The sequence below is a fragment of the Hyperoodon ampullatus genome, assembly GCF_949752795.1.
Source record: "Hyperoodon ampullatus genome assembly, chromosome: 2".
NCBI classification, from domain to species: domain Eukaryota; kingdom Metazoa; phylum Chordata; class Mammalia; order Artiodactyla; family Ziphiidae; genus Hyperoodon; species Hyperoodon ampullatus.
The window spans coordinates 113681869-113705875 of record NC_136915.1 but is presented as its reverse complement, the minus strand read 5'-3'; the positions used below and the strand labels follow the sequence as shown (position 1 = coordinate 113705875).

Sequence of the window (24007 nt, the reverse complement as noted above, 5' to 3'; positions counted from 1 at the left end):
ACAAGGGGGCGGGAAGGAGAGAGGTGTCACGTGAGGGAGGTCAGAGCAGCGAGGTCACGTGAGGGGGACGGAGGCGGGGCCGCCGAGGAGGAGGAGGAGGGGTGCGCGGCTTCCGGCGGCTGGGGGGGCCGGAGAGCGGAGGGGGGGGGCCCTGTCCCGGAGGTGGCGGCGGCGCCATCTTGGCGAAGGGGGGATCAGGAAGTGCGGACCGCGGCGGCGGCGGCGGCGGCGGCGGCGGCGGAGCCCGGAGCGGAGGCCGGAGGCTCCCGGCCCGCCGGCCCCGGAGCGGAGCGGAGCGGAGGATGCAGCAGCCGCAGCCGCAGGGGCAGCAGCAGCCGGGGCCGGGGCAGCAGCTGGGGGGCCAGGGGGCGGCGCCGGGGGCCGGGGGCGGCCCGGGGGGGGGCCCGGGGCCGGGGCCCTGCCTGAGGCGGGAGCTGAAGCTGCTCGAGTCCATCTTCCACCGCGGCCACGAGCGCTTCCGCATTGCCAGCGCCTGCCTGGACGAGCTGAGCTGCGAGTTCCTGCTGGCTGGGGCCGGAGGGGCCGGGGCGGGGGCCGCGCCCGGACCGCATCTCCCCCCACGGGGGTCGGTGCCTGGGGATCCCGTCCGCATCCACTGCAACATCACGGTGAGGATACCCTCGCGTGCGCGTCTCTGGGGGGCTCTTGTCTGGGACTCAGGATCACCCCACACAGCTTTTTGCTCTCGAAAGACCTGGGAGGCCGAATCCCCTCTCTGGGCTCGGCTCCTTTTCTCCAGGTTACATTTGTTTCTGCTGTGCACCCAGAATCTCTACTCTTCATGGTCAGGGACACCCCGACATATGGCGCCTCGACTACCCCTTTTCACTAACCCACCCACATCCCAAGATTCATGATTTTGGCTCATTTTGGCTACTTCACGACTTTACCTTGACCCCTGGGAATGCCCCTGTCCCCACCACTGTCATCTTGAGGTTCCATGTCTCTGCATTGACCTTAGCTGGAAGGACCTGGCTTGGAACTCTGCAGGTTTCAGTGATGCCCCCTTCTCAGTAGTACCTTTGATTTAGGACGTTGCCACCTGTGAGATCCCTGCCCAGGCATCTCTCATTCAACTCCTCTTTGCTCTCTGAATTTTACCAAGTGATGGTTTGCAGTTTAGTGACTCCTCTTCTTCCTCTCCTTTGGATTCCCTTTTATTCTGGTGTAACCTCTAACTCTCCTCCTTTTGCCCCAGCTGCTAGCTGCCACTCCCCTCCTGTTCTCTATGGATATCTCCAGTTGCCCTGGGTTGTTGCCTTTCCTGCTAATGATGGTGATGTGCAAGGGCTGTCCCATTTATTCTGGGCGGTAACAGTTCCTTTTCTCCCAGCGAACATCATTCCATCCTAGGCGTGCAGGACTAGGAGACACCTTACCCCTCCTGCCTAGGCTACCCTCAAACATCCTGTGAAGAGGGGTGGCCTCTGATAATCTGGGAATGCCTGATACCGCATGGTATAGCACTTACAGTGATTGATACCCCCTGGTGTGATAGTGTTCTCGCCCTGCTGGGAGCACTGGATAGCAAGCCAGGAGAAGTACTTATCCAGGCAGGCACACTGCAAATGGGAGTCGTCTGGGGAAAGACAGACTTGTGAATTGTGTGGCACTTTGGGGCCTGAATTCAATTTACATGGTTCTTGTTTTCTATCCCTTTCTTCCATCAAACCAGGTCAAGGTTTGGGGAGGCAAGCCTCAGCTTGGGTTGGATGGTCCCCCACGCCCCCAAAACTCGTGTGTTCCATTTTCCTCTCCCATCTCTTTTCGTACTAAAAAGTTGAGATTGAAGGACTCGGTGTGGTTCCATGAGCTGAAGACTTGAGCATCTTTGATAATTTGTTTTCCTCCAGCATTGTGGATTAGAGCCATGGCAGAGTTAAGACCCCTGGTAGAAGAGGATAAGGTTTCCTCGGCATATGTGGAAACTTCAGGTGTCGATTTTGTACCTGAATTATGCTTCCAATTCCTTAAGGGTAGGTTTGCCCCCTTCTGTCTGCCCTCCCAGTTGCCAGAGGCCATCTACTGTCTTTGTCCCTGGAAGGAGGTTAGTTAGAAGATTCTCAGTCAGACTCTCTGTGGCCCCTATAAAGAAGACTTGGCCTGAACTGGCCCCCTTGGTTTGGGCAGAGGGGGAGTCTGGTCAGGCTGCATTTGGCACCGGTGGCTCAGGAATGCTGGGAATGTTAGTAGCGTAGGTTTCTTTCTCCCAGCCTGCCATGTGGAGCCCTACAGCCTACGCCTGGACTGAGAGGGTGGCAGTTTCCCAAGGGAGAGGTGGGGAGAAGTGGCCTTTGAGGGGTTCTGTTGGGAGTGAGGTGGGAAGATTCTTCCTGTTACCCTTTTACGTTTAGGTTCTGGAGACATAATCTAGTTTCCAATCCCTCCTTCCCCAGCTAAAATGAAAGTAATCTGTGGTCTTTGCTTTTTTTCTGTCATTGTGATTGTGATGAGGTGATCCCTTCCTCAACTGGTTAAGGAGGGTCAGGGGCCTCTGTGTTGGGTGTGGGAGAACTTCAGGTCGGGAACTTGTAGAGGCAGCACAGGAGATAGGAAGTCTCCCTCACTGTTAGCAGGGTTTGGCTCTGCTGCTTTCTCTGATGTTTACTCTTGAGAAAATAAAGGGACCGGGCTTCTTGGAAAGGGTCCTCCCAGGGACTTTTTCTCCTGGTCTGGGATTTGTTGGGAAGCTGCTTGGTTAGATAATGACCTGCTGCGCTGGGCTTGTATGTGTGTGTTTGGGGGGAGGGGGGCGGGGGGGATGGTGGAGAGCAAAGGGGCTAGAAGTCTTGGTGCATATGGAAGGCAGGCAAAATCTAGCTTTCCCCAGTCTCCCATCTTGACTGCTCTCCCTGCTCTTTTCCCCTTAGGAGTCATACCCTGCCGTGCCCCCCATCTGGTCAGTGGAGTCCGATGACCCTAACTTGGCTGCTGTCTTGGAGAGGCTGGTGGACATAAAGAAAGGGAATACTTTGGTGAGGGGGCCAGGGTGTTGAGGTGGGAGTGCATTTTCCTCCTGTGACACCCATGCCATGAAAACATCCTGTGAAAGATGTCTCTGGAAAATGGGTGGTGCAGTAGCCTGTACATTTGAGGCAGACGTCTTAGGGGAGTTGCTTCCTGAAACCAGAGGGAGAGCCTTGCACCAGTCCCAGGGTTCGTCCCCTAAGCTCCTCCCCGTGGCCGTATGGTCTGAGTTTTAGAGAACTAGTTACCGGTTTGGGGGCTGAGACAAGAGCTCACCTATGTACCTGTCCAGATTGGAGTGGGGAAGGAGTGTTTGATGTCACTATGGTCCCCTACCCCCAGCTATTGCAGCATCTGAAGAGGATCATCTCCGACCTGTGTAAACTCTATAACCTCCCTCAGCATCCAGATGTGGAGATGCTGGATCAGCCCTTGCCAGCAGAGCAGGTGAGCGATGGAGGGGCTTTGGACCCTGTTATGCAGAGTTGCCCCACCGACAGCACTCAGAAAATTCATGTTACTTCAGGTGAACCTGCAGTAGTTTCTCTCCAGCCCTACTGCAAACACGTACACATACCATGATTCTTGGCCTCTTCTCCAGGTGGGAATCTAGCTAAATGGGGCACTAGTAGCTTCACCTCTCTGATCAAAACTCACTCTTCTGGGCAGGATCATCCCTCATGGGGGGATGAGGCGGGGATTTTTACCATTAGCAGTAGGTAGCCATTGGGGACCGAGGTCCCTTGTTAAGATCCAAGAATGCAGTATCCGTCTAGACATGATTTAGTAAAGGAGGGGTTCTTGAGGAGATAAAACTGGGATTTGTGAGTTAGGTGACGGAAACAGCCATTGTGCTTCTCTTTTATTCTTTGGCATATGGTGGTAGAGGAATAATGGGCTGGTAGCGAAGTCATTCCCTAGGCCGTTGCTTCCACTCAGTTCTGGCTGATGGAGAGGCTGGTAGCATTATGGCCAGGCACACAGCTTCCAGACCCAGAGGCTCAGGGGAGTGGGTCAGAGGCTGCATTCTAGGAAACCACCAGGGCCTGACCTCCCTCTTTTCCCTCCCCACTGCAGTGTACACAGGAAGATATATCTTCGGAAGATGAAGATGAAGAGATGCCTGAGGTAGGCTTCCACCCAAGGCGGCACTGGTAGGAAGCTCTTTCCGTCAGCAGCATTGAGTCTCCACTGTGTACAGAGCTCCAGTCTAGACCTGGGGAGAGAAAAATACCAAAGGAAATAAAGACAGATTTACTGACCTGGAGGAACAGCAGTATAGTAGAGGAGGAGACAGGGCACCCATATCCAACCACTGAAGACAGTTAAGTGCAAATCTGTTTATACTGAATAGTCAAGAAGTTAATCGCAGATGGCTTTGTAGCCAGACCTGAGCTGGCATCTTGTATCTCCTAACTCTCTTGATTGGGGAATTTTACCTACTCTCACTAAGCTGCAGTTTTTCTTATTTATAAAATGTGATTATAACAACTACTACATAGGGTTGTCTTTAAGATTAAATAAGGGATTGCATGTAAAATGCTCCATTCAGTACATGATAAATGCTAAATAATTTATCTGATATATTCTCTAAAAACATACTTTTGCAGAATATAACATAATGGTTAAGAACTTGAACTTCAGAGTCAGAATTTGATTCACATCTTAGCTCTATTAAGAGGTGTGTGACTTTGGGCATAATAACTAACCTCACCTAGACCTCAGCTTCCTCATCTGTAAAATGGGGGTAGTGATAGAATAACGGCATGGTGGTTATACGAATTAAATGAGCTAGTGTGTATAGCATCTAGTATGGTATCTGACCTATAATTAAACATTCAGTAGATATCAACAACTAATGTAGTAATTAGGAGGTTAGTATTAACGTATCTTGCTAGAGTGAGATCACTGATCACTTTGTTTCTCTGCACTGAATTAACATCCCAGGTTCTGCAACTTCTGTAACTCTGTCAGGGTCTTAAGCCTCACAAAGGGCTGGGGATACCTGAAACATTCTCCTCTCAGACAGCGGACAGCCCTCCCAAGTCTGACTGAGAGGGGCTGAATCCTGGCTATAGGCTCCTCCCCCATGTACAGTGAACTACTTCCTCACTTAGAGCAGGGCAAATAGGGACTAATTCTGTTCTTGACCTCTACCATCTGCCTTTCTGGACCTCCTTCCTTATTTCCATCTTGGCACTGGGTACCTCTGCATACCTCATCAGGCCCAGCACTTGGGAAGGCAGGAGATTTCTGATCCAGCTTTCTCCTTTAGACCTGGAGTCCTGGGAACTCCTGGGTACAAAAGTCACCTGATGAAACATGAGCTTTGAGTCACAGCGTCAGGCCAAAGTCATTCTAGGAATTAAGGAAGAGTTTCTGCTGCCAAGGGAGAGCTTTAGGGATGGTTGGAGCAGGGTAGGTCTGGGGAACAAGAGAGCTGAGCCTGCTCGCTTTCCCTAGGCCCTTACGCGGCTCTGCAGCTTGAGAATTGAATAGGAGGAGAGATTTGCCACAGCCTTTAGATTGTGGAGGGAATGGGACTGGGAGTCTTCCAGCAGTGGAAAGCGTATTTTACTCATTAGATAGACTACTGTTCCTTGACCTGCAGCTCTAGGTCCAGTGGGACTGGGAAGGCGATGGCCCCTCTGCACAACGTGTGTTGGTTTCTCTCCTCTTCTGTCCCACTCCCACCCCACACCTCCCCCAGGACACAGAAGACCTAGATCACTATGAAATGAAAGAAGAAGAGCCAGCTGAGGGTAAGAAATCTGAAGATGATGGCATCGGAAAAGAAAACTTGGCCATACTAGAGAAAATTAAAAAGAACCAGAGGCAAGATTACTTAAATGTACGTGCCCTCTAGGGAGAAGCTGGGCCAAGGGGTCGGCTGGTGCTGGCTGGGAGGTGGTAGGCATCGAGTATCAGTCTGGGGAACAGAATCCACTTTTGGGTGGGTTATGGGTGTGCCTCATCCTTGCCTAATCCTGGCTGCCAGACTGCCCCTGAGGTCTAGTATGGTGTGTCTAAGCACATGACCGTGAGATGTTCTGTCCTCCATCCCTCCCTTGTAGGGTGCCGTGTCTGGCTCGGTGCAGGCTACTGACCGGCTGATGAAGGAGCTCAGGGATATATACCGATCACAGAGTTTCAAAGGCGGTGAGTTTGCCTCAGAGAGGGTTCTGAACATGAGCTTCTCATAAAGAAGGACATGATGGTGGCAGCAGATGCACGGATGCTTATGAAGTTTTCAGGCCAAGGACAGAACACCCCCACTCCAGTGGCTTAGATTGGATGCATGTCTATCTGGGGTGAACCTGGAGCCTTTGACCTTTTTTTCTCTCAGCATGGGAGAGGGATCTGCATCGGGGACCACTCGCCACTTGGACCATCATCTAATGACACCCATCTTCTTCCCTTCTTCCAGGAAACTATGCAGTCGAACTCGTGAATGACAGTCTGTATGATTGGAATGTCAAACTCCTCAAGTGAGTGGGAACTGTGGGATTGGAAAAGAAGTGGAATAGTGAGTGGAGCCACTGTGGTGGGAGTCTCCGGGGCCGTCCCAGGGAGTGGGCGTGGGCAGTGGCTTGGCCCTCTGCTGCTCGCCCAGGGTTGGTGGGAGCCTCGAGGCTCCTGAGCTGGACCTGGAGCTGAGCCTGAACTCGTTGCTTCCTAGAGTTGACCAGGACAGCGCTTTGCACAACGATCTCCAGATCCTCAAAGAGAAAGAAGGAGCTGACTTCATCCTACTAAACTTTTCTTTTAAAGTAAGGTCTTCCTTTCAAGTCCGTCCCTGGCCTAGGCTTCCTTCTCCACCTTACAGTGCTGCAGAGGGCACTGGCCTCCCCTCCCTGATCGTTGCCTCTGTCTCTCTCAGGATAACTTTCCCTTTGACCCGCCGTTTGTCAGGGTTGTGTCTCCAGTCCTGTCCGGAGGGTGAGTAGCTCAGTAAGGGCAGAGGGTGAGGAAGGGTGGGGAGCTTTGCCAGTCACAGCTGACTAACCTTTCTTCTACAGGTATGTTCTGGGCGGAGGTGCCATCTGCATGGAACTTCTCACCAAGCAGGTGAGCCTGTCTCTCATTCTTGGCCTGGCTGGCCTGGGCAGGGCTAGGCTGAGCTTTAACCACCCTCCCCCACCCCCCCGCGTTGGGCGATGGGCACAACGTGGCCCTTTCATTCTGCCTCGCAGGGCCTGTACCCACTGACCTGGGCAAACAGGTGATGGCCATTCTGGGAGTGAAGGGCAGGGGCCCTTCTATAGGTGCAGCTGCTCTCTGGAGAACAAGCGTAAGGTTTCTCTGGAAACTCTCCTGACTTGTTTGCTTTGTCCCTGTTGTTACTTAGGGCTGGAGCAGTGCCTACTCAATAGAGTCAGTGATCATGCAGATCAGTGCCACACTGGTGAAGGGAAAAGCACGAGTGCAGTTTGGAGCCAACAAAGTAAGGAGCCTGGACCTGGGCCTGGTGGGACTGGCTGGAGCCCTACACGCGTTAGGCCACTAGGAGGCCAAGGTGGCCTTCTTTTAGGGACTGAGAGGATAAAATCTGTGGGCTGGCAGCATCGGATGAGTGGGCCTAGGATGCCCGCAGTGGGAACAGGAGCAGGGCCTTGGTCTGAGGGGCAGCCTAGGACTTTGGGGAGGGTGCAGGTCTGGAAAGGGAAAGCTAGGGGATTGTGCCCTGAGGGGACCTCCCAGGTGGAAGGTATTTAGTGTGTCAGCAGAGCATGGCGCTGGGAGCTGGGACTCCTGGGTGGCAACAAGGCCACAGGTGGCCTTGCTTGGTGGCCTGATGTAGTGGCTTCCTCTCCCCAGTCTCAATACAGCCTGACAAGAGCACAGCAGTCCTACAAGTCCTTGGTGCAGATCCACGAAAAAAACGGTGAGGCTGGCACCACAACTCAAGATCGGGACTTTTGCCAAGCCTGAGGTTTCCACTTCCAGCCAAACAGCAAGAACCCCTTTTGGTTTCCGAGCGTTTACCACCCATTAACACAGCACCTGCCCCTGTTCTCCAAAGAAGTCAGTGAGGTGGAGGCTAACGTCTGCCACCTCTTCTCCAGTAAAGCACCAGCGGTCCATAGCGCCGGTAGACTCAGTGCTGCCCCTCTTCCCCACCACCCTGTGAGAAAGCTCATCTCACTCTGCTGTCATCTCAGGTTGGGCGCATCATTCTCCCTTTCCTTATTATCTCCAGGTAGGCAGTTTCTTACCTTCCCATACACCTTCTCCCCGCACTGGGGAGCCCTTTCTAGACTTTTCACCTTTGACCCTGGAGATGTCTTCAGTGATTGGGGCCGGGAGGGTGGACATCAGCCTCCACCTCACTGTTTTCTTCGGTTTCTTTGCAGGCTGGTACACACCCCCGAAGGAAGATGGCTAACCCGGGAGTGCCATCCCCTTCTTCCTTCCCCAGGCACCACTGGACCAATTACCTTTGAATGCTGTATTTGGATCTCACGCTGCCTCTGTGGTTTCCCCCCCTCATTTTTCCTGGACGTGATAGCTCTGCCTATTGCAGGACAATGATGGCTATTCTAAACGCTAAGGAAAAAAACAAACAAACACAGAACTGTTTCAAGTACTCAAGACTGACTTACAGACCAACCAACCACCTGGCTGGAACCCTTGCTAGCAGGCATTCTTATAAAAGAAACTTTCGAGCCTCCTTATATTGCTGGAAACTCAGCTGTGCTCCAGACTAGAGCCTCCTTACCTATGCTATGGATTTTTAATTTATTTTCTCTTATTTCATGTACACTGCTTTTTTTGGTTACAGTGTATGATGGATGTGTATGAAAAAAAAATGTATCTTTGGGAAAACAATTACAGTTTGTTAATTTGAAGATGCTGGTCTTGACTCATCTTTATTTTTATCCCCACGTCCCACCCCACCCCCACTCCTGAACTACTTGAGCAGTGGGGGAGGGGCACCAGGTCCTCCGTGGCTTTGGTAGCTATGAGGGGCTGCGCTTCGCTGCTAAAGCCAGAGAAAGGTGGAGCTGAAGCACTCACCTGGCTCGCCCCTGAAGGCCTCTGGAGTGACCAGCACTTGTACCCCTGGGAATGCAGAGCCTGGCCTGCTGAACCACAAAGTAGTAGGCTGAAATGACGACCTTAATTCTTAGGACTACTACTCTAGTCACAGATGTTTTCAAATTTCTAAGAAAAAAATAAAAAGGAGGCCTAAGAAGCTGCTTCACAGAACTACTTTCAAATGAATTGAGTAGGGATGTGGGCAGAGTCTCAAGCATGTATGTGACCTTTCTGGTCTCAGCAACATGCTGTGTAGCTAACACTCCAGTGTTCACCGGTTCCCCTCCCTCCCAGCAAGTGGCACTTCAGGGTGATGGTTGGTAGCTCCCTTGTTCCCCCCTCCCGTCTCTTGCTTCATCTGGTCTTATCAAAGAGGAGCCGTGTGGCTTGGAGACTGGATTCTTTTAAGGCACTCATAAGGTGGGTCCTACTGGAAAGGGTCAGCTTTAAGGGGGTTGGTCTGTGTACCTGCGTCCTTACCTCAGGCTCTGAGAACTGCTGGGGATGGGAGTCTGCTGAGCTGAACCGTAGGTGCCATATCTGTTCCTGCTATTTAAAAGTACAGGCGTACTGTTTGCATGTGGTATGCGCTGCCTGCCTCTCCTGGTCAGTGAGCTTGCTTAGAGGCAGAGGCAGCCTCTTTGGACCTACTCTGCCTACAGACTGGATGGTGACAAACGCCAGAGGCCAGGGATGGCTAAGTGAAGACACTCATCTTAGAAAGCCCAGACTTAGGACAGCCATCTGGGAACCTGTAAGATGCCAGAGTTCTGTAATGCTTTGTTTGACACAGCAATTTTAACACTGGTCGTTTCTCCCCCTTTTAAGGGATTTTAATGTTTTGCTGCTTCAGGTGGACGGAGAGTTCACCAGTCCCACTCAATGCTGCTCCTACCCCACCACACCCACCTGATACAGGGTGCTAATTTATTCTGAGGTGGAGATAAAGGGGGGGACCCAAGGGGGAAACTCATTTCATGAAGCTGAAATCTGGTTTTCAAGGCCTCCGAGGTGTTCTTCTGAACTTATCACCAGCCCTGGCTGGAAAGTAGATTGTGTTTTTAGTAATGTGTACTGTGATCTGTCCTCAGTATAATGTATTTTGTAATGTATTTTTCTCATCTACCAAAGGATGAAACAAATAAAATTATTTAAATAGTTTGGCTCTAATCAAATTATTTAAAGAAATAATGGGATCCACATTCACCTGATGTAAAGGGAAGCACCAGCTCCTGTGTGCTATAGCTATATAAACACCAACTCTAAGAGTCTTCCACTTTTCTTGTCAAACCTAACAGTCCCTTTCATAAGCTTACATTAGGCTGCTAATGAAGTTACACAGCATTAAAAAAATAAATAAATAAAATCAAGGCCACATCACCCTGAACCAATGTTCTGTCCACTAAGAAGGCAAAGAGAAAGGAAACAAAACTTATACCCTATGCAAGTGTGCATCTATATCCCAGGCAGTGTCCGCACGGCCGGCACACGGCAGCTTCCCAGTCTCGCTGCTTTGGTTTTAGAGGGCAGCACTGGGGAGGGGTGGCTAGACAGAGGAATCAATCACCCCAAACGTGAAGCATGCCAACATTTATTCACCAAGGTGATGCATCAATGTTTAAATGCTCCCTACCTGATTCTACAACAGAATGCCAGGAAAATTAATCAGTGGGCCCCTCCATTCTCCAGAATCTGTCAGGGCAACTTATATCATGCTCTGAGGGTACAAAGAAGAAACACAGGAAAGAATACACTGGCTACATCAGACTTTCAACCTCATGGAAGCTTCCCATGTTTGGTTCAAATGTTCACACTGAGCTGGGGGACGGAAGGCACATGACAAATTGAGAAGTGAGCTGGGAGAAAGGCAAAGGGGAATCCAATTAATCCTGGGCACCGCTGTGGCCTTTTTCACCCCCACGGCCTCAAGAGTGAAAGGGTAGAGCAGGCTGAATGTAGACAAGAGAAGAAACATGCCGATTGTAGCCATGTTATTTAAACTCTTCAAACTTCAGGATGTGCGACTGGAAGAGAAAGAGAAAATCTGATTGGGAAGGAAGGACTGCCCCCAGGTGGTCCACCCAACAACCCCTGGACAACTTCAGTTTGTTTCCTCTAAGGGAATGACAGGTAAACCCGCAGCATCCAGGCCAAGGCCAGGGCCTGCAGCTGAGACGCTGGGGGGGGGGGGAGGGGAGGGGAGGGGAACAGTAGATACACAGCAGTTACCCCCAGGTTCAAAGCACCAGTGATTTTCCCTTTGAGGATGCGATGGATAACCTGACATGAACTCAAAATATCTGTAAAACAAAACACAACAACAAAACCTTGGTGGCACTCGGTCAGGCAGAAGGAGCAAGGGAGGGAAGTGAGAAGCCGGGGCTGCAGGAAAGTGTTCTGGCTGCAGACCAGGTCCTGCAGACAAGTCTCTGCTAGTTAGTGCTCACTCCCTGCTGCCAGGATATCGTGAGATAATAGCACTGCAGAGGGAGGAGAAGGGGAGGGCAAAGTAAGAGCAAGTAAAAGAAGGCATTATTGTTGTTAAAATAATTACAGGGATCTGGGATTTTACATTCCCTAATGGAAATTCTGGAGACAGAAAACTGTTCACTCAACTCTGCTCTGAGAGTTTTGGCTGGAGAGATGGAGGTTAAAAGGCAGAGAGCCTTTTTACCATGACGAGTGCACATTCCTACCTGCTGGGACAAGGCAGGGCAGGGCGCTGGTCAGACACTCACCTTTCTCCAGGACATCTGCCCTTACTCAGCTCCCGCCACCCCGCCAAACTCCGGGACTGTTTGTATGCATGAAACTGGCTCATATCAAGGGTCAGACCTCAGTTCCACCCCCAGCTATGCCATTTTCTTGCTATGAAACGTGAAGAAGTCCCTTTCATTTTCCTGAGGCTTATTTTCCTCATCCATAAAGGGAGAAAAATTGTACACCTGCCCACCTGGCCTTGGGGTCATCTCGAAGTCCACACAAGAGCTGAGAACCCCTATATCTGGGCTGCACACTCTGGCCCCTCTGACAGGCTGGGAGCTGCTCTTTCGGGCAGGGGCTCCTTACTCTGGGCCACCCTCCAACACCCAAGCAGTCAGGTTCAGCCCACCAGAAGCTCCCAGGTCCTGTCTGCTGGCATTATTAACCAGGCCGAGCAGCAGGGGCCCTCTTCATGCAATGACCCAAGGTGACCTCTGGGTGGTGCCCATCAGCCTAGCAGGGAGGCTTGGCCCTGCACTTTGGGGAGGTGCTTTTCCATCTTATTTTGTGTGTATGTGTGTTTCTTCACATCCACTTCTCCTCCTCAGCCCACAAAGCATTCTTTCACTCTTTCACATCTCACCTAAGCCCCAGTCTCGAGAAGGGGCAGAGCAAAGAAGGGGCCTCTCCGTTTCAAGGGTTTAGAAACTGAGGCTCCACAGGTGCCTGGATCTGCAGTAACAAACACCTCACACTATATACAAAAATAAACGCAAAATGGTTTAAAGACTTAAACATAAGGCATGACACCATAAAACTCCTAGAAGAGAACACAGGCAAAAAACATTCTGACATAAATCGTAGCAATATTTTCTTAGATCAGTCTCCCAAGGCAAGAAAAATAAAAGCAAAAATAAACAAATGGAACCTAATGAAAATTTAAAAGCTTCTGCACAGCAAAGGAAACCATAAACAAAACGAAAAGACAACCGATGGACTGGCAGAAAATATTTACAAATGATGCGACCAACAAGGGGTTAATTTCCAAAATATACAAACAGCTCATACAGCTCAATATCAAAAAAACAAAAACCCAATCAAAAATGGGCAGAAGACCTAAATAGACATTTCTCCAAAGAAGACATACAGGACTTCCCTGGTGGCGCAGTGGTTAAGAATCTGCCTGCCAGTGCAGGGCACACGAGGTCAGTCCCTGGTCTGGGAAGATCCCACATGCCGCGGAGCAACTAAGCCCATGCACCACAACTACTGAGCCTGTCCACTAGAGCCTGTGAGCCACAACTACTGAGCCGGTGCACCACAACTACTGAAGCCAGTGTGCCTAGAGCCCGTGCTACGCAACAGGAGAAGCCACCGCAATGAGAAGCCAGCACACCACAACGAAGAGTAGCCCCTGCTCGCCACAACTAGACAAAGCCCATGCACAGCAACAAAGACCCAACGCAGCCAAAAAATAAATTAAAAAAAAAAAGAAGACATAGAGATGGCCAACAGGCACATGAAAAGATGCTCAACATCGATAATTATTAGAGAAATACAAATCAAAACCACAATGAGATATCACCTCACACCAGTCAGAATGGCCATTTCATCAAGTTTACAAATAATAAATGCTGGAGAGGGTGTGGAGAAAAGGAAACCCTCCTACACTGTTGGTGGGAATGTAAATTGGTACAGCCACTTTGGAAAACAGTATGGAGGTTCCTTAAAAAACTAAAAATAGAACTACCATATGATCCTGCAATCCCACTCCTGGGCATATATCTGGAAAAGACAAAAACCCTGATTCAAAAAGATACATGCACCCCAATGTTCATAGCACCACTATTTACAAAAGCCAAGACATGGAAGCAACCTAAACATCCATCAACAGATGAATGCATAAAGAAGCCACAAAAAAGAATGAAATAATGCCATTTGCAGCAACATGGATGGACCTAGAGATTATCATACTCAGTGAAGTAAGTCAGACAGAGAAAGACAAATATTATATATCACTTATATGTGGAATCTTAAAAATGCTACAAATGAACTTATTTACAAAACAGAAACAGACTCACAGACATAGAAAACAAAATTATGGTTACCAATGGGGAAGTGGGGAGGGGAGGGATAAATTAGGAGTATGGGATTAATAGATACACACCATTATACGTAAAATAGATAAACAATAAAGATTTACTGTATAGCACAGGGAACTATAGTCAATATCTTGTAATAACCTCTAATGGAAAAGAATCTGAAAAAATATATATATGTATAACTAAATCATTTTGCTGTAGACCTGAAACTAACACAATATTGTAAATCAACTATACTTCAATTTAAAAAGGAAAAGAAAAAAATAAAGTAACAAACAGCACATCGGGGGAGATACTGAGTCCAAATGCTCTAACCCCTATCGTTGGTCTTCAAATTCCAGTTTTCTTCTACACAGAATGCTTCTCTAAAGAAATCTTAAGCAAAACTCAATGTACATGAAACAGATGGAAGCTGAGCCAGTCTGGCAGAAGCGAGACTGGGAGGCTTGCCCTCCCCTCACTCCACCCAGAGAACTCAGCCTTCGGGCAGCACCTGAGGTTCCTTTCCAGATCTTATTGCTCAGAGAGACCAGGTGTGAAAAACAGTTCTCAAGAAGCAGCTTTGCAAGGGGCAGATGCCGAAAACCGGGGTGAGATCAAAAGAATAGAGGCTGAAGGGCAGGCATCCTGAAGGCCTCGGCTGCCCCAGACGCCATTCCCGCCGAGGTCCCAGAGGCGCGCGCAGCATCTCCTGTCTCCGAGTGCTCAGGAGGGTGGAGGGCACCCTACCTTTCTCCAGCATGAATGGCTGAGCCAGCGGGGGGATGGTCCAGAAGTCGTCACCATCCAGGCTGCGCAGGGACTGCACCGGGATGGTGGCCGACTGGCCAAAATCGATGAACATGACAACAGCCCAGGAGTCCACTCGGTCCAGCACCCAGCACCTGGCCAGAGGGAGGGAGAGGAGGCTTGTCTCACCTGGTGGCACGCACAGCAGTCCTCACGGAGAGGGCTTGAAGGTCTGGGCTAAGAGGAATGGGAGTTTCCTACGCTGTTCCCCACCTTGGACGGAGAGGTGATCAGAGGAGAGATATCTTGAGAGAGGAAGCAGCAGCAAAGAAACAAGAGTCCAGAGAATGGAGAAGCAAACCTCCAGCCCTGCCTGGCACACACCTGTTCCAGGCCCATCCGTAATCACCCAGTTGGTACTCGGCCAGACAGCGGGTCCCGCGCTGCACAGCCGAGTCGTGCAGGTAGGGCTGCTGCTCCTCCGCCTCGGCCAGGGCTCTGAACAGCGCCTGCATGTTCTGGTGCAGCGTCTGTGGACGGTACAAACGCCATGGGCCTCGCTGCCTACCCCACATTGCACGTCTGTCTCTGCAGGTGTCACCTGTTACGTCAGCACCGCTGATCCACCCCAAGGGAACTGAAGGTATGACATGGGAGAGAGAATGAGGCTCAACCAGGGATCAGAGTGCGGCCACTCTGGATGTCCACCGCTGATGGGCCCCCATCACCACGCTTACCCCAGCAGGACCCCATGAGGTGGCACCGAAGCCCAAGAGGACCACCAACAAGCCTGTACCTCCGTGACATGCATGGCCCAGAAGAAGGGGGTCTGAGGGACAATACTAGTCACCAAGAGCCCCACGTCCCCGCCGATGCTGTGGATGGTGGCCAGCCAGCCCAGGTCTCTGAAGCATTCCCTCAAGAGCAGCACCAAGAAGGACCCTCTGCAGGAAGAACAGGGAACAAAGGGAAGGGAGTGAACACAGGAGTGATTCACCAACACCTGTCCTGGAGGATGCTGGGCAGGAGTCACTCTGAGAAGAGGGCTGTACACCGCCCCCCCAGGGTGGGAACAAGACAAGTGCCCAAGTAATCATAATGCAGAGCAAAGGAAGCACCACACCAGGGGACACAGGGGTTGGAGAGTTTGGGGAAGGGGAGAGGCAGAGGGAAATAAAAACACACCAGGGAACTCCACAGAGAGAGATGGGCAAAAGCCCTCACTGGGCTGACCTTGGGCCTGGCTGAGTGATTCATGAACCGCAAGTGATGCAAGTTTGGACCGTCCACAATGCAGGACACGTCTGCAACGCCCAAACCACCCCTCCCTGTGTTTAAGCACATGCCACACCTCATCCCACAACTCCACTAACTCTATCGCCTAAGTCACACATGGTTAGAAAGGCAGACCTGCCACTTTAGAAAAATGAAACAAAAAACATACATCCTATAGCATTTCAAGTCAAACAGAATAGTCTGGCATCCCTGACATTAAGAATGGTGTCTGCCTTTAAAGCAGATGTGGTGGACATGCCGATCTCATGGCGTCCAGGGTAGGGGAGAGTCACAGGCCATCACCGTACAGAAATGGAGACAGACTGTGTAAGTCACTGTGGGTCACAGCCTTAGAGCCTGGGTCTGACGCAGGAGTTCCTGAAAACTTTATCCCCCGCCCCAGTACCATCCCTGCCGCCACCCTCTAGGGACTGAGCAGACGTTTACAGTTGTCCTTTGCCAGCGGCCTCTCTACACCTCCGCTCACCTCATTTCCATGGGAACTGCAAAGATGCTTGTCCTCGGTTTCTCTGTCTTACAGGGGTCAACAGAAGCTTTAGGAGTGAGCTGTGTACAAGCTGGAAAGCAGAAGGTTGTGTTCTGGAGGCACCAGGGCTGTCTCAGAGGACCGTACCCCACCTGCCCCCCCAGAAGGCCCTGGCCCCACCCTCAGGGCAGGATGAGATGGGAAGTGAAGCTACATCCTTCTAGGTCTCGGCCTCCACATCCTCAGCTGGGTGGGGAGGGTTTGCTGGATGACATTCTTTAATCAAGAAAGCATCCTGGGCTTCCCTGGTGGTGCAGTGGTTGAGAGTCCGCCTGCCGATGCAGGGGACACAGGTTCGAGCCCCGGTCCAGGAAGATCCCACATGCTGCGGAGCAACTAAGCCCGTGCGCGCCACAACTACTGAGCCTGCGCTCTAGAGCCCACGAGCCACAACTATTGAAGCCCATGCGCATAGAGCCTGTGCTCCGCAGCAAGAGAAGCCACCGCAACGAGAAGCCTGCGCACCGCAACTAGAGAAAGCCCTCGTGCGGCTATGAAGACCCAATGCAGCCCCCCAAAGTATAAAAATTAATGAATAAATTAATTAAAAGAAAGCATCCTAGAGGAATAAAAAGGGATATTTCCTACACTGAGGGGTCAGCATGGGACAAAGCTGGAAGGGAGGCTGGGAGAAGTGAATCAGGAGCTGCAAAGACATGTCCTGGGAACACATGGCAGCTCAGGATCTCACCAGTGGTTCTAGCAAATCCTTGACCAGAGGCCTTCTCCAAACCCTAGGGAGAAAAAGAAAAGGTATCACTCAGGCATAGTGGTATTCGTTTCACTGGTTTACATGTTGAGTCTCTCCAAGCAGATCTGGAGACAGTGCAGCAACAGCCCCTGTGCAGACACAGGCTTCAGCTGACTTTTGGGGCTCCCTCCACTTTCTCCTTTCTCTCGGGGGGGTCCTGAGTCAACCAAAGACAAGAGGTTCGCGGAACAGGAAGGGAGGAGGGAGGGAGGTGCTGCCGGGGGTGCTCGTCGGTACCTACAGGCGCAGAAGCCCAGCACTGCTTAGCCCGGGAGGCCCCTGTGGGCACTTCTTAGGGGAGAAAGAGGTAGAAATGGTTACTCTGGCAGCAGGGCTGGGTGGAGACAGAAAGACTACAATCCTGCAGCCCTCAACCCACGCTGGCTTCCCTTGCTCCACCGTCCACACCTGGAAAATCCCCCGCCCTGGTTACACCCACGGATCTGCCCGCCCTGCCGCTTCGCTGCTTACCCCACTCCCTGCTGACTGCTACCTGAGAACACATGCGGCCACTGTTCTCAAATGGACATGCCACAATCCCATGGTAAGCCCCTATGAGTTTCCTTTCCTTTCCTCCAATGGACAACACCTCACCCCCTCCTCTCTTCAAACCCTCCATACTCCCCACCTTCCGCCCACCCTATGAACCTGCCTGTTCATCAGGAGAAAACTGGAAGCAACTGGATGGGAGGCCCCTCTCATCCTCTCACCACCCAAACCGCCGCCCCCCAGCCCCGCCCTCCCTGCCATCCCTCCGTTACCTTCTCAGAAGGGTCTGGCTCTGGGGCTGGCACTGTCTTGCCTTCTGGAGGGCAACACCCCTGCAACCACACCCCTTCTCCTTTACTGCCATCTCTCTCCTGGTGGACACCTCCCACCAGGAAACAAACATGCTCCATTATCCATGTTTGCAAAGACCCTGCCTCGCCCCCCAGCCCCTCTGGCGACCACCTTTCTCTGCTCCCTTCACTGAAAGGGGTGTCTATAGAGTCCTGTCTCCTTCCAGTCAGGCCTCCCTGAAATGGCTCTGCACGGGCTCAGCCATGGTCTTTGTGTTGCCGAATCCTCCATGTCCTCCATTCTGAAATTACTGGCAGCATCCCACCCATCTCCTCTTCTAGGAAACATTTCTTCTCTGGGCTTCCTTGACACTGCACACATCTGGTTTTCCCTCTCTTTCCCTAGCTGGCCCTTTTCAGCTCAACCAATACATGCTGGCACAACCCAGGACGTGGTCCTCTCCTCCATCTACCTTCTCTCCAAGGTCATCTCCAGCTCCACGGTTTTAGGTATCAACAACAGACCACAGACTCCCAAACCCAGATCTCCAGCCCCAAAGACTCTGTGGAATTCAACTCCAACATGGAGACGCCTCCTTGACAGGCCAACCAAGAGGTACACAAACTCAGCATGTCTAAAACAGACCCCCCGCAAGCTGCTTCACCTCGGCTTTCTCAATTTTAGTAAGCTGCATAATTATCTACCTAGCGGCTCAGGCCAAATTCATCTCTCTTTTTAGCTCTGCATCAAATTCATCAGCAAGTTAAGCCACCTCTTCCTCCAAAACACACCCAAACCCACATACTCCTCTCTCTCCATCTCCACCACCCCAATACTAGCCATCACCATCTCTTACCAGGACCGTAACAACCGTGTCCAAAAACGCTGCCACACAGCCTCCTGCAATCCAGTCCCCACCCAGAAGACAACACAACCTCTTACAAACCAAAATCACATCACATCACTCACCTGATTAAAACCTTCCAACACCTTCCCATTGTGCTTACAAATAAAACTCCAAGTCTCCAGGTGGGCTCACCAATGCCGCCATGATCTACCCTCCTTCCCACTTACCTCTTCTCTGCCCACTTATGCCTTTTCCCCCCATGTGATACTCTGAGGCATTTGTAGGTGGTCCCTCTGTCTGGAATGTTCTTTCCCTGGTCTTACCCATGGTAGGCTGACTTGTCATCCAGAGCTCAGCTGAGAGGTCACTTCCTCACAAAGAGGACTCCCTAAGAACCATCTAAGTGACCCCTCTCCTCTCTATCACATCACCTTATTTCAGTTCTCTGTCTGGTACTTACTATTGAGACAGGCTGGGCCCTGGGACCCTTTGCTGCTGTGCTTGTACCTGGACACACATCTCCTCAAGCAACGAAATACAAGGAAACTATAAGGAACTAAAAATAACTGCGTGCATGTGCAGTCGGGGCAAAGATACAAAAAAGACGGAAAACCCAAAACCCAACTGCCACTTCTGAAGAGCCGGGAGCAAAAGCAGGGTACTGCGCAAGCCCCCTGCACACACCACCACCAAAGGGGTGAGCAGACCTCCTAAGAGCCCCTCTGGCCCGAGCGCTGGACACACCCCTCCCCTCACCGCATATACGGAACCAGCTCTCCCTGCCTCGGGGAACCAGCAAGGGAACCTGTTGCTTGTTTTCACTCCCCCGCTGCTGCAGGAGGGGCCCCAATAACGCCTTGCGTGAACTTCTTGTCTGGCCCATTATCAATTTCTATTGATTAAGGATGCCAAGAACCCTGGTTGGTAACACCATCTGACATTTTCTTTTTTTCTCTCTCTCTCTTTCTTTTTGCAGGGGGGGCATTTTCTTATTTATTCACTTATTTATTGGTTCACTATATGTGTCTTTCCACTGGAATTTAAACATTATGAGAATGTGAATCACATCTGTCTTTTGACAATTACCTTCATTGCTGAGGTAACCCCAGGGCCCAGAACAGTGTCTGATACATATTAAGCTCTTAGTAAATATATGTGAAAGAAAGTGACAGAGAGAAGAAAAAGAGAAGGAAGGAGGGAGAAAGGAGAAATGAACTGGGGCAAATTCTTAATCTAAGCCTTGGCTTCCTCTTCAATACCATGAATCACACCTGATGTGAGGGTTTAGTTGGGCCAGTATCTGTTCAGGACACGACATGAAATAGGTGCTTAATAAATGGAAGCAGTATAAGAGAGGTTAAGAGTGCAGGTTTTGGAGTCAGACTGGGCTCCAATCCTGGTTCCAGAACTGACTGGCTCCTTAACTTTGGCCTGGTTATTTGGTGTCCCCATCTGCAGGATGGGAGAGTAGCAGGACCTACTGCTGTATTTAAACAGGTTCACACAGCAAAGTGATCAGAACACAGCTCGCAGAGTGAGCCCTCCGTGAGTGAACTACCACTGTCGACCGATGGGGCCCAAATCAAACCTCCACGCTAAACCATTCTGCCCCTGCTGTTTACCTACAACAAAGCAAAGTGACAGTGTTAAAAACTGTCCTCTAGCCAAGCACAGAAGGTGCCTTTTTATTTAGAATCTCCTAAGACAGTTCCAAATACCAATCCCAAGAACCAATTATCAGCAGTGGTTTCAGGCTAAAAATTATTATTAATACAGAAACATTTAAAACCATTTGGGGTCTAATTATTATTCCCTAATGATTTAAGAGATAAATATAACAAGCCTGTTTTGCCAGTTTGTGAAATTAAGTTTCAGAGGAAAATCTATACAATTATCATTCAACCACCACAGCAGACACATCATCCAAAAACAAACCTCAAATTTCAGGATGTCTGCAGCACAGAAGTGGCCACCTGGAAGCTACAGAGATCAAGGCAGCACCTCAGTAGCTGCCAAACCAGCAGATTTTAATTAAGTTCTATTGTTGCTATAAGCAGTTACTCTACGCCCAATCAATCAACAGCTGTTAATGGTCTCTTTACTTTGTTCTGGGACATTACTACCAGCTGGTCAAGCGTTCCAAGAGGTGGCCTGGTCCAGAATCATGCTGGTGAGTCCCACCAGTGAGAGAGAAAACACAGGGCACACAAAGGTCAGTGGCCAGAAGGCTTTTGGGGGTGGGGTTGGGGGAGGGTCCCATCCGGTTCCCCTGCACACCAGGGAGAAGCTCTCCAACCAGTACTGGGGGGTGGGGGGCACAGGCCTCACATGACACTCAGAAAAGTGGTGGCCTCCCTGAGACTGCTCACTGCCACACCCCTGGCCCACTGTGGTCACCCTGGCCATCATTTTTAAGGCCCTGTCTCTACCTGGGGAACTGCACCTGGAGTCACCTGAAGGGCACATCCACATGGAAATTTAACACTTACAGCTTTAACCCTCGACTGCCACCCAGTACCACACCTTGTACTTCACAGAGGACAGACACAGACCTTGTTCTTAGGGAGCCACACTGAGTCACTCCACACATATTTATAAAATGCGTACATTCTAGACATGGCCACCATGAAGCTCACACTCTTGGTGGGCGCAGCAGACAAGAAGTATACAAAGAGGTATAAGGTCAATGACCATAAGGGCAAAGAAGAAACGCAAGTAAAGGAGAGGGGACAAGCGGGCAGGGGTGGGGGAGGGAGTGATGGCTGAACAGACGTCTAAATGAAGTGAGAAGGCAAACCCACAGACAGCTGGGAGACGAGCCTTCCGGCTGGGAACACCTGAAACCCTAAGGTGGGGATGTGCTTGGTGTGTTTGGGGAATGGCACTGGGGCTGGAGTAACAGACACTTGCATCTCTTACCTGGACCACCTGAGACAGGTCTTCTGCTTCCACTCTGGCCCTTGGAGTCTATTCTACAGGGTCCCTTTAAAACCTAAATCTCGGTGAATAGATGAACTAATGGTGGCACATCCATACAAGAGAATACCACTTAGCAATAAAAAAAGAATTGCTGATGGTGCGACCGCATGGATGAATCTCAATAACATTCTGCTGAGTGAAAGAAGCGAGACACAAAGAAGCACATATGGCATGATTCCATTTACACCAAACTCTAAAAAGGATAAATCTCATTTAAAGTGATAGAAAGCAGGTCAGTCACTGCCTGCAGGGCACAAAGCTGGGAAAGGGCACAAGAGAACATTTTGGGTGACTGAAATAGTCTATATTTGTGACGGTGGTTACATGGCTGCATACACTTGTCAAAATTCATCAAACTGTACACCTAAAAGGGGTTCATTTTATGTAATACTTCAATAGTTGATTTTTTAGTGTACATTTGTGAAATCTGGTTATGTCGCTCCCTGCTCAAACTGTCCAGTGTTCTCATTATTATGTGACTATATAAATACCAATTGCTGCTGAATCAAGTTACATACTATGAAATGTTTTTTAAAATTTTAATATTAATGGGACTTCCCTGGTGGTCCAGTGAGTAGGACTCCGTGCTCCTAATGCAGGGGGCCCGCACTCAATCCCTGGTCAGGGAACTAGATCCCACATGCATGCCGCAACTAAGAGTTTGCATGCCACAACAAAGATCACACGTGCCATAAACTGAGACCTGGCACAGCCAAAATAATTCATTAAAATAAATAAATAAATAAATTTTTAAAATTTAATATTAAAAAAGTATGTATTATGATTACTTTTATGCTTATACAAACTTCTCCAGGGATTAACTGCTCCTTTTTTCCCCTCCATTTACTTGGACTTCCTTAAATCTCTGGCTAAGTTTTCCCACACCCTCCAATGGCTCTTTATAACACCTCTCCAGTCGATTTTATACTTTTCTTCATACAAATGTCACCATGGAGCCTTACATCATCCTGCTCTGGCTGGACTGAGTGCTGTATAACAAGTGTTCTACCCCTTTGTCATCATCTGGGAAGTCTCAGGTCCCCCTCCCGGGTTGGACCTCCTGCTCCCAGTTTCCCTCATTTTTTGCCTTATTGCTTCATTGTATTGGAGCATATCCCTCCATAGCTTTCTGAGAACAGCTACATGGGACATACATTTTTTGAGACCCTACATTTGTGAACAAGCCCTTGTTCTACCTTCATTCTAGAGTAATTTAATTAAGAACAGATTTTGGGTTAGACACTATCTTCCTACAAAATTCAATGACACATTCCAATCCTATACCCTTCAATGTGGATTCTCTTTCGGAAGCTTTATCCAATACTCTAAAATATTTCTATAATGTGTCTTGGTGTAGGTTTTTATTTTCCCAGTCATTATCCTGGGTACTCAATGGTTGCTTTCAAACTAAAAACATATCCTTCACTCCTGGGAGACTTTGTTATATGATTTGATATTTTCTCTCCCATGTTGACCTGAACTCTTCCTGCATGTATATGTTGCACCACTGATCCTCTCATTTTGCCTTTACTCTTCTCTAAAACAATACTACAAAATATTTCGATTGATAAATCCTCTCCCCCAAAAGCTATTATAAAATTTGACAAAATTGTCAAAAACAACCATTTCAGTATTCTGGAAAGTGAACAGAAGCATACAACAAACAGGGTATCTGTTAAAAAACAACAACAACAGAAAACTACAGGCGCTTGGATTAGAATATGAGACTAAGGTGCGTCAGTCTGGAGCTTCTCCCACTCCCTGGTCCTTTGGCTGATAGTTCTACCACAGTAGGCAAAGCTGTGAAAACTGGTAGCTTCAGAGGTGGCTGACTTTACTGGAACCTTGAAACATCAGAAAGTAAGAAAGAACATGGTAAGAAAAAATATGGGTAAGTACAATAGGTTTTCTTCTCATGAGTTTTCTAAATTATGTTTGACAGTTAAAATAAAAATTGTAACTGTCCAATATGGTTCTAAATGAACACAGAGGACATATTTAAGAAAATTACATTATAAACAGGGGAGGGTAAAGAGAAGTAGGGTTTCTATACTTAACTCAAACCAGTAAAGTCAACAGGCATAGACTATGCTATGTATATATAACATCTAGAGCAACCACTTAAAAAGGTATACAAAGAGATACACTTAAAAAACACTACAGCAGAAGCAAGAAGAACTACAATTCTGCAGCCTGTGGAAGGAAAACTACATTCACAAAAAGAGAGACAAAATGTAAAGGCAGAGGACTTTATACCAGATGAAGGA

The 24007-nt window shown here is 49.6% G+C and overlaps 2 protein-coding genes across 2 annotated transcripts in view; one reads left to right on the top strand and one right to left on the bottom strand.

Moving 5' to 3' along the window:
• Positions 1 to 302: 302 nt before the first annotated feature.
• Positions 303 to 8837, top strand: UBE2Q1 (ubiquitin conjugating enzyme E2 Q1; the record flags this gene model as incomplete). The annotated part of the gene is made up of 13 exons (XM_079724866.1): positions 303 to 629; positions 2892 to 2996; positions 3331 to 3435; positions 4066 to 4116; positions 5699 to 5839; positions 6063 to 6147; positions 6416 to 6476; positions 6668 to 6758; positions 6869 to 6927; positions 7008 to 7056; positions 7337 to 7432; positions 7807 to 7873; positions 8343 to 8837. 13 exons carry the CDS (start codon positions 303 to 305, stop codon positions 8372 to 8374), a joined length of 1269 nt encoding a protein of 422 aa, XP_079580992.1. The 3' UTR covers positions 8375 to 8837.
• A 2181-nt stretch (positions 8838 to 11018) lies between these two features.
• The window catches only part of TDRD10 (tudor domain containing 10), a gene marked incomplete at both ends in the record, with an annotated part of 52308 nt that continues 39319 nt past the window's right edge, over positions 11019 to 24007 (bottom strand). Inside the window, 7 exons of the mRNA XM_079721893.1 lie at positions 11019 to 11051; positions 11257 to 11327; positions 14562 to 14716; positions 14946 to 15091; positions 15358 to 15505; positions 16324 to 16414; positions 17075 to 17117. Coding sequence (XP_079578019.1) covers positions 11019 to 11051; positions 11257 to 11327; positions 14562 to 14716; positions 14946 to 15091; positions 15358 to 15505; positions 16324 to 16414; positions 17075 to 17117 — 687 coding nt within the window. The remainder of the gene's footprint in view (positions 11052 to 11256; positions 11328 to 14561; positions 14717 to 14945; positions 15092 to 15357; positions 15506 to 16323; positions 16415 to 17074; positions 17118 to 24007) is intronic.